At 37.7% G+C, this 10,522-nt stretch overlaps 1 protein-coding gene and 1 long non-coding RNA gene across 6 annotated transcripts in view; one reads left to right on the top strand and one right to left on the bottom strand.

Annotated features, from left to right (window-relative positions):
- Positions 1-7,668, top strand: part of POLR3F (polymerase (RNA) III (DNA directed) polypeptide F, 39 kDa) — a 13,846-nt gene extending 6,178 nt beyond the window's left edge. For 2 of the 4 annotated variants that reach the window (XR_001515951.1, XR_001515952.1), the window contains 5 exons: positions 1,165-1,277; positions 3,943-4,086; positions 4,280-4,387; positions 5,205-5,599; positions 5,833-5,978. Coding sequence is in view for 2 of the 4 variants with exons in the window: in XM_006776136.2 (XP_006776199.1) it covers positions 1,165-1,277; positions 3,943-4,086; positions 4,280-4,387; positions 5,205-5,396; positions 7,131-7,208 (635 nt within the window). In the remaining 2 variants the exon portion in view is untranslated. Of the gene's footprint in view, positions 1-1,164; positions 1,278-3,942; positions 4,087-4,279; positions 4,388-5,204; positions 5,600-5,832; positions 5,979-7,130 lie in introns of those variants that run through there. The other 2 variants (XM_006776136.2, XM_006776137.2) reach the window with 1 other exon arrangement.
- LOC107185045 overlaps positions 1-8,799 on the bottom strand; it is a 14,297-nt gene extending 5,498 nt beyond the window's left edge. Inside the window, exons 1-2 of one of the 2 annotated variants that reach the window (XR_001515954.1) lie at positions 8,583-8,799; positions 5,966-5,979 (exon numbers count right to left, since the gene is read on the bottom strand). This is a non-coding gene — a long non-coding RNA (uncharacterized LOC107185045). Of the gene's footprint in view, positions 1-1,513; positions 1,521-5,965; positions 5,980-8,582 lie in introns of both variants that reach the window. The other variant, XR_001515953.1, reaches the window with a different exon arrangement.
- Between the last annotated feature and the right edge of the window lie 1,723 nt (positions 8,800-10,522).

Genomic DNA, 10,522 nt, shown 5'->3' on the forward strand with positions numbered 1-10,522 from the left:
CTTTCTTTGAGAAAAATTATACCTTCCTTTGCAGTCTGTTTAGTGGCTGTAAGAACTATAGTCTTCCTATTTTCCAACTCCTGACTGTAGTGCTGTATAAATAATGGGCATAGGTGCTCATATAAAGGGTTTTTTGCTCTCCCTTGAAGATTGCAGCTGACTGTAGCCCAAACTTAAGTTTGTCTTTTACATATATAATCTGATGTGAAATTTATAGAAAACAGAGGTTGGGGTGCAGGAGGGAATGGGAGAGACAGTCAAGCTCCACTTAACAAGGATAAGTTCTGAAAAATGCATAGTTAAAGTGATTTTATTGTCCTTGTGCAAATATCATAGAGTTTACTTAAACATAGATGATATAAACCTATTACATACCTAAGCTATATGGTATGGCTTATTGCTCCTAAGCTACAAGCTTATACAGCATGTTACTATATAAAACAACACAAGATTAAATCAAGCAAAAGAGAAAGGATACAATCAAGAGACACAGTAAACCTGAGATGTATGAGACTAGGGATAGGGGAGGCTATTGCAGCATAGTTTTACAGCAAACTTTTTTTTATAAGTAGAGAGAGCACACTCTAAAAATCATGATTAAAAGTATAGTATAGTAAATACGTAACCCAGTAAAATAGTCACTTATCAAGTATTATATACTGTACATACTTGTATATGCTGTATTTTTATACGACTAGTAGGTTTGTTTATACCAGCACTACCACAAACACTTGATAATGAGCGAGGCTACAACATTAGGACACCAGATAGTAGAAATTTTCAGCTCTATTATAATCTTTTGGACCCATCAGGATACATGCGGTCCATCACTGACTGAGATGTCAGTATGTAGCACATGACTGCATAAATTCAATAGCATTCAAGATTTTTCTTCCATTACAAAAGCGCCCTTTTCATTTGTTCTTAAAAAGGTTCACACTAGGATTCTAAGAAATTTCTATAGAAACTAGAACATATAACATATATTTTTTTAATATTTTTGTTACTTTATGTGAGATTCTTGCCTCTATGACACTTAATTTTTCCTATAGCTGTGCCCTAGCAATATATAGATACCTATTTTGCTGGTTTTGGTATGAGATATAAGCAATGGGATTATAAACATAAACCCTATAGTTTTCAACTTACTTTACTTTCTTATAGGAATATGGAGCAGAGACATCCGGTATAAAAGTAATTTGCCATTAACAGAAATTAACAAAATTTTAAAGAATTTGGAAAGTAAAAAGCTTATCAAAGCTGTTAAGTCTGTAGCAGTGAGTAATTTTCTCTTTTATTCCAAATGTTATTATATATATTGCTCCAACTATATTTCAGGTTTTTATTGTTCTTTAAGCTGTGTTGTGATTTAAAACAACTGATCAAAACAAGATTTTTTAAAATTTAGCTCATAATTGGTTTGGAGATGCTACTTAGATATGTAACTTCTTACCCACTCAAAAATCTATAGCTAATTGACTCTATTCAGGAGAGAATTTTTAGAATCATGAACATTTTTCCTGGATTTTGTGATGTGTAAGAGAATTTACTTCATCTTGGTATATTAGATTACTCATTGAACAAATATCTACGTGTGCCTGCTATGTGTCAGGCACTGTTCTGGGTGCTTGCGATACAGTGAATAAGTCAGAGAAAGATCCCTGCCGTGGTGGATCATCTCTTCTAGCACACAGTGTTTCTCCTCCTGATCCCACCCCACCCATCACATCCTTCAGGGGCTCCATGCTCCAGAGCTGTGTCCACCAGGGACATCTGCTGCTGACCTCACTGATTTTAGTATCAGAGGAGCCAAAATTCCCCTATATTAAAGTTTGCTTAAACACAAATTTCAGCATATAAGAATTTAATATTCATGCAAATTGATGCAGGCACTATGGAAAACACTATGAGGTTCCTCTAAAAATTAAAAAATGGAACTGCCTTATGACCCAGCAATTCTACTTCTGGGTATATATCCGAAGAAACCAAAAACACTAATTCAAAAGAATATATGCACCCCTATGCTCATTACATTATTTACAATAGCAAAGATATGGAAGCAACCTAGGTAGACGAGTGGATAAAAAAACAGTGGTAATAAAAAAACAAACAAACAAACAAAAAACACAAAAACAACACAGTGCTAATATATATAATGGAATATTAGCCATAAGAAAGAATAGAATCTTACCATTTGGGACAGACCTAGAGAGTATTACGCTAAGTGAAAGAAGTCAGAGAAAGACAAATATATGATTGTACTTATATGTGGAATCTAAAGAACAAAATACATGAATAAACTGAAACGGACTCAGATACAGAGAACAAATTGATGGTTGCTAGAGGGGGAGGGAGTTTGGAGGACTGGGTGAAAAGGAAAAGGGATTAAGAAGTACAGATTGATAGTTACAGAATAATCACAGAAATGTATTGTATAGTATAGGGAATATAGTCAATAATGTAATAACTATGTATGGTGCCAGGTGCGTACTTGAAATATCAGGGGATCACTTGTAGGGTATATGATTATCTAACCACAAGGCTGTACACCTGAAACAAATATAAAATAATATTGAATATCAACTGTAATTGAAAAATTAAATAAAATAAAAATCACCAGGTGAATAAAAAACATCGGGCCAAAGAAAAACGATTTGATATTCATTTGATTTTATTTATCAATGATATTTATGTCATACCACTCCCTAAGTTAGAATATTATTTCTGTTTCACATTTTTAATAGGTAAGTTCCAATATATATAGAAGTAAAGAAAATAATATAATGAATCCCCACATATCCATTTCCTAGCTTCATTTCTATAATTCTCCTATATCTTTATTTTTAATAGCTTTATTGAGATATTTACATATTACAAAATTAATCCTCTTAAAGGGTATGATTCATTGGGTTTTAGTGTACTCACAGGATTGTGCAGCCATCACACTCTTGTAATTTTAAAACATTTTCCTCACCCCAACATGTGACCCCACTAGCAGTCACTTTCCAACCTTCTTGTCCCAAGGCCCTGACAATCACTAATGTACGTTCTATCTCTATAGATTTGCCTATTCTGTACATTTCCTATAAATGGAATCATATGTGTGGTTTTTTGGGTCTGGCTTCTTTCACTTAGCATGATATTTTCAAGGTTGTAAACCAAGTAGTATAAATATTCCTAAGTCCATACCAGTAGATGTTTGAATAAATAGGACAGATCAGACAAGTCCGTACAGAAGAAGTCCAAATTTATGTAGACACTCCACCCTAAAGAAAGTAGAGCATAATTCCTAATCCTTAGTTGTGGGTGGTGCATGGTAACTTTGTTTCAAGGAAAGGGCAGGGGAAAAAGTAACTACAGTGTACCTTTAGCCAGGTGATTAAGGTTAATGTCAACACTGATAAGTCATATTGATGACAATCATCACTTGGTGACAATCACATACCCTTGATATGATGTGATAAGAAGGTCAGTTGATCTCTGTGATCTTTCTTCCAGTCTAATCATCAGAAAAACATCAGACCAAATCCCAGTTAAGGGCATCCTTGAAAATACCTGACCAGTAATTCTCAAAACTGGCAAGTTCATTGATAATAACACTTAAAAACTGTCACAACTAAAATTTGCCTCAGAAGACATGACAACTAAATCTAATGTGGTATCTTGGGGAGAAAAATGGACCAGAAAAACCAGAAAATATGAACAAAGTATAGATTTTAGTTCATAATATATCAATATTGGTTCATTGTAACAAATGTACCCTATTAATGTAAGATGCTAATAATAGGGAAAACATCACAAGGTAAATGGAATTCTATACCATTTTCACAATAATTCTGTGAATCTAAAACTCTAAAATACAATGTTTTGAGCTTTTTTCACATCTTAGTTTTGGGAGATTGTTAGCTTATAAGCACATCTTCTGTGCATGCTTTTTCCTAGGCCTCAAAGAAAAAGGTGTATATGCTCTATAACCTGCAGCCTGACCGGTCTGTGACTGGTGGAGCCTGGTACAGTGACCAGGATTTTGAATCTGAATTTGTAGAGGTGCTTAACCAACAGTGTTTTAAGTTCCTACAAACCAAGGTAAGGCATAATTGAGTAAACAATCATTTCTTTTTAAGTTTCTTCATAATGTTTAATTTTGTAGGTCTTATTTTATAGGCATTAAATTGGTAATTTTTACTAAACAAAATATGTTCTGTTGATTTCACTTCGTATAAATTGTATTCAGAAAACAGTAGTGTTCTTGCTGAGATTTATGTGTCTATCCTTATAGGCAGAAACAGCCCGAGAAAGCAAACAGAATCCAATGATACAAAGAAATAGTTCATTTGCTTCATCACACGAAGTATGGAAATATATCTGTGAATTGGGGATCAGTAAGGTCAGCACTCAGTTTCTAATTTTAATCTTATTTTTAAAAACTTATTTATCATAGTGGTATAGTTTACAGTATATGCCAAACATATTTGATCCATACCCTTTTTTCAGGTGATAACCTGTGAATATTCTGCAGAACCCACTTTGAGAAAGTACTGTCCTGAGCCTGTTAGGCAAAGTTGGTCATTGCCATTGGCATTGTCGGAACTGTGTGTATTTGGGCTTGGGAGGTAGTGCAGCAGAGTGGAGCCTGGTAGTACACTTCACTTTCAGAAGTTTGTTCTGACTTTCTCAGGCACATTTCAATATATGTGCCAAACAGTCATCACATCAGCTGTCATTTATTGGTATTTTCCTTCTTATGAGATATATGGTGGGATCGGCATATTTTTTGAAGACCTTTACATAAGGTACTATACATAAGGAAACTGTGCTGAATGCTTTTCATGATCAAAGAAGAAATTCAAGTGAACATTTGGACAAGTCATTTTTCATTTCCCAGATTTTTCACTTATAAAAAAAACTAGTGATTTTGACTAAAGACTGTTCTATATCTAAAGTACTTTCTGCTCAAGCATTTTATAAATCTCCATCCAGTTCTTGCCAAACTTGACTTTATAAGACTTCTAGGTTATACATTAAAAAGCAAAGATATCAAACTCAGTTTGAGGTAAGATTTCTGTCCCTAGCATTTGAGTGGTTTGTGTTAACTTGAATCATTGTTCAGCCTCTTTGTGTTTTTGATGACTTGTTTTTTAACTCCCTCCAAAAGAATGTGTCTTTGTCCTTTTTGTTTCCTTTTTAATATATCCCCTTTACAGGTAGAGTTGTCCATGGAGGACATTGAAACCATCTTGAATACACTCATATATGATGGGAAAGTGGAGATGACTATCATCGCTGCAAAGGAAGGCACAGTTGGCAGTGTAGACGGACACATGAAACTGTACAGAGCAGTCAATCCAATCATCCCACCTACGGGCTTGGTCCGGACCCCCTGTGGACTCTGCCCGGTGAGTTCAAGAGGCTTCACCTTACACTTGACTACCTCCAAGTGCAAATGCCACATAACGTACCAGCAAGCACACCCCAGTTCTCTGACTCTCAGGGTTGACCAAGAATTACTCAAACCTCCATGTAATCTTGATATTTAATGAACAAATCATTGCCTTAAATAAGTGATCTGTGTTTTCTGCTCTTAGCCCTAAAATAGACAGTTTTTTGGGGTTTTTTTTTAAATATTTTATTGATTTTTTACAGAGAGGAAGTGAGAGATATAGAAAGCTAGAAACATCGATGAGAGAGAAGCATCAATCAGCTGCCTCCCGCACATCTCCCACTGGAGATGTGCCCGCAACCCAAGTACATGCCCCTGACCGGAATCGAACCTGGGACCCTTCAGTCCGCAAGCCGACGCTCCATCCACTGAGCCAAACCGGTTTTGGCTAGACAGTTTTTGACAACTATTAATCATTTAACCTAAGTAGTGTGAGAAATGAGATTTGAGAACGTACCATAGTCAGACGTGTTTTTGAAGATTTATGTGATTTCATTTAATCCTCCTTATGTCCCTTTGAGTTACTGGTGTTATTTTCCCTTAAGTAGAAGGGAACTTAGGCTAAGAAAGACCTAAGAGCATGTAGCTTAGAAGTAACGACCAGGATTCAAACTCAGAGGTAATGTTCTGTCTCCTGCAATATGCCCAAGGTACTATTCATTCATTCATTCCCATATAGTTTATGAGTGCCAATTGTGTACTATAGGGACTGCCCCAGCCCTCATCGCATTTATATTCATGGGCTGCTAGTCTGTGTTTTATTTCATTACTAGAGACCCGATGCACGAAATTCGTGCAAGAGTAGGCCTTCCTTCCCCCGGCTGCTGGCATCGGCTTCCCTCTGGTACTCAGGACCAAGGCTTCCCTCCGGATGCTGGCAGGCACCCGGGACCCAGGCTTCCCTTGCAGCCCCGGCTTCGTTTGGAAGGACATCTGGTCTAATTAGCATATTATGGTTTTATTATTATAGATACTGGCCCTTTTCTATATATCTAAGCATTCTATGCCATGGTTTCAATTACTAGAAAAAAGGCTAGCACATTGGAAATTCTATTCGGCACCCTTCACGAAAACGAAAGTAGCTAAACAGGAAACATTTGGTTAGTCAAAACTAAGTCATTCTTTTTTTTTTTTTTAATATATTTTATTGATTTTTTACAGAGAGGAAGGGAGAGAGATAGAGAGTTAGAAACATCGATGAGAGAGAAACATCGATCAGCTGCCTCCTGCACATCTCCCACTGAGGATGTGCCCGCAACCCAGGTACATGCCTTGACCGGAATCGAACCTGGGACCTTTCGGTCCGCAGGCCGACGCTCTATCCACTGAGCCAAACCGGTTTCGGCCTAAGTCATTCTTAAGTATAGATCTCCCTTATATTCCTGTGGTACCCGCTGATAGCCTTTTCCCCGGTGGGCAGGTGAACATGGTCATCTTAATGCTGTAGTAAAAGGTTTCCCATTAAGTAACTTTATGATCACAGAGCAGGCCTAATTACAGTGTGTCCTTAAATACAGAGCTAATCTCCTTCAATTTGAAAGTTTTGTTTTTAATAGTGCTTTAAGTAAATGGTTAGGTCTTGGATAGCTCGTTAATAGAAATTTGAGTTATAGTTGACACTTAATTTTACTTTATTAGTAGTATTTTTTTTAAACTTCAGTTTGAATATAAACATTTTTCTGTTTTAAAGGTTTTTGACGACTGCCATGAAGGTGGTGAGATTTCACCATCTAACTGTATTTACATGACAGAATGGCTTGAATTTTAATAGAGAGCTAGAAGCTTTATGACATCTTTCAAATGAAGTTACTTTGGGAGCAAGTAATTTAACTCATGTTGGAACATCAAATTCCTTGAAAGCAAACTTCACAATAATGGATACAGACTTACTGCTATGAAAATATATTTTTTAAATCTATGAAGACTAAATTTATATTGGTAGAGTAGCCACCAGAATATGAAGCAGGTAAGTGAAATCCATTCTTTAATAAAACACTTTGAAGTTCTGGAGGACAACATCTGAAGCTTTCAAGACTTCACTGTCCAAGAAAAAAGAAGCCAACAAATGTGTATTTACCAATGGATAATGGCTAGAGCCTAAAAATGCTTGTTTTGAAGCTATTTATTAAGGTCTTCATTGGAAATTGTTTATATCTGGTTCAGTATCACCATTTCTGTTTTCACAATGGTTCCACTGAGAAGAAATTAAAATGGGAAAGGCAGGAATAGCAGAGCAGTCTGTGCAAACTTGGGGCGTGAATGGAGAGGATAGTTGGAACATCCTTTTCCACATTCTGTTCCTTTTTATGTCAAATATTCTTGCCCTAGCTGGTTTGGCTCAGTGGATAGAGCATTGGCCTGCGGACTGATGGGTCCCAGGTTCAATTCTGGTCAAGGGCACATGCCTAGGTTGCAGGCTCAGTCCCCAATAGGGGGCATGCAGGAGGCAGCTGATTAATTATTCTCTCTCATCGATATTTCTATCTCTTCCTCCCTGAAATCAATAAAAATATTTTTTTAAAAAAAGAAATATTCTTTTGGAGGATTGTGCCACTGCATTTACCTCAAACCTAAATGACTATTGTGAAGGATGTTTTCAGTCCATAAATATTAATTATTATCCTCATCCAAAAGGATTGTTTTCTCTAGACGTTCTTTTTTAAAGTCTTACAAGTTCACTCTGTGGCTAAGTTGTATTATTTAATAGAATTTCTCCTATATTATTATTTAAGTAACATTAAAACAAAATAATCCATTGCCCTCCACTCACTTTATTTTGGGAAGGGGTACCATTCTTCTATTCTTGTCCTGTTTTAGACTTGTTTCTTTTCCTTATTCTGTCTAAAACTCATGTCTAAACTGAGCAGAGAGCCATTGTCATTGTCCTTAGTTGTAATACCACTTTCAGTTCTACTCTTTAGACATAAAGAAAATACTAGCTTACTAGTATTCGATGTGTTGCACAGATGTTAGCTGGAGGGCTTTTTAGGTTCTCAGCTGAAAGCTGGGTCTTGGTGGGACGCTGCTCCCTGATGAGGAGACAGCGCCCATAAGCCGTGTCTTTATTTTATAGCAGATGCCACGAGGCAAAGTAGGGGCGTGATCAATCTCATGAGTTCCAACCCTACCCAACTACATGCACCTTTTAACTCCATTCAAAAGTTTCTGTGTTGCCCTGGGCAGTGTAACTTAGTTGGTTGAACATCACCCTATACACAGAGAGGTCACCAGTTCAATTTCCAGTTAGGGCACACGCCCGGTTGCAGGTTTGATCTCCGGGGGGCAGGGGAAGCTGATTGATGGCTCTCATCTATGTTTCTCCCTCTCCTTCTCTAAAAGCAATAAAAACATAAAATAAACGTGCCTGGGCTGTGTGACTCAGTGTTTGAGTGTCAACCTGGAGGTCACGGTTTGATTCCCGGTCAGGGCACATGCCCAGGTTGCAGGTTCAATCCCCAGTCGGGGGCATGCTGGAGACAGCCAATCAATGATTCTCATCATTGATGTTTCCATGTCTCTCCCTTCCTTTCTGAAATCAATAAAAATATATTTTATAAAAAAGTTTCTGTGTCTAGGCCAAAAGTGTGATACCAAAGGAAAGGGATTCAAGCTCAGCTACTTCCGAGGCCTGAGTTCAAACACCAGTTTGGAGATAGTCTTAAGTCAGGCGTGGGGAACATCCAGCATGAGGGCTGTATAAGGTCCACAAACCATTTGGTGTGGCCCTATCAAGGCAATTATGGGAGGGACTCGAAATACAATAAATCTAGGAGTGTAAATTTATATTAAGTGAATGATGTTATAAATATCCATATGACCCTTAGCAAAAAAAAGGTTCTCCACTCCTGCTAAGTGGACAGCCAAAGAGTTATTTTGAAATAAATGGGATTAGTAAAATAAATTCAGTTCAATAACCAATTTTTAAGAATCAAATTCTGTGACCAGCTATACAGAATTGGCATTTGATGACACTAGCTCTTTAAAGTAAGTATCACTTTAAGTATTGGATATATATAAGAGAGAGAGGATCTGGGAGCCTGTAAACTACAGGTTTCTCTTCCATCCCCAGTGAGAGTTGGAATGGTAATATCTGTCCTTCCTGGGACCTGGCCTGTAGGGAGCCGGCACGGCCATGGCATACTCAGCCCCAGGGCACCTTATGTGCCATGCCAGCTCAGCCTGGTTCAGTGATCCTGAGGGGGTGGGGGGGGTGGGGTGAAAGGATTGAGAAAAGACAGACAAGAGAATGACAGTTGGGTCTCGGTGGGAAGCTGCCTCCCTGATGAGGAGACAAGCCGTGTCTTTATTTTATAGCAGATGCCACGAGGCAAAGTAGGGGTGTGATCAAGTTTACAGCATTCTCGTGAGTTCCAACCCTACTCAACTATATGCACCTGAACTCTAGCACAAGGCATGTGGGGCTACGTGTTCGGACCATAAGTTCAAGCTTACAACCACAGCCACTGGCTATGATTGTGCTGGGAGGGCCCTGCCCTTCCAGCTGGGACTTGCATGTGGCAATGAGAGGACCCTGTCCTTTCATTAGTCCGAGGCTTGAACCTGGCCAAGACACTGTGGCTGAGCCCCATACTGGCCTATCACAGAGGCATAGTCTTATTTAATAAACAAACTGAACTTGGAGGAGAATTAGCATTGGAGAGCAGGAACCAGTTTTAAATATAGACTTTGCATTATGTCTTGATTTTTTCCCCAAAGATTTATTTTTAAAGCTTACAATCAATGGCTAAAACATAAAAGTATCCTTTGCCTCACTAGAATAAAGATTCTCTTTAAACATTTTTTTCATAGCATGTTTTAAATTCTGAAAATTAACTGAAGAAGAGACAATTTAAAAATACAGCACCTTTGATGACAAATGTATATTTATGTACAGGAGTAAACTTCGACCAAAACAAATAGTGGGGCTCTAGACTCATGAACAAATAGTGGCTCTAGACTCATGACAACACCAAAACAAGTTGTGAGTGAAGTCCTAATCCTTACAGTTGATTTTCATTTAATATAAGGTATTTTGCTCACCTGAGAATAGATATTCCCTGGAGTCTGGCAAGGCCTTGCGCT

The sequence above is a fragment of the Myotis davidii genome, unplaced genomic scaffold, assembly GCF_000327345.1.
Source record: "Myotis davidii unplaced genomic scaffold, ASM32734v1 scaffold608, whole genome shotgun sequence".
In the NCBI taxonomy this organism is placed as follows: domain Eukaryota; kingdom Metazoa; phylum Chordata; class Mammalia; order Chiroptera; family Vespertilionidae; genus Myotis; species Myotis davidii.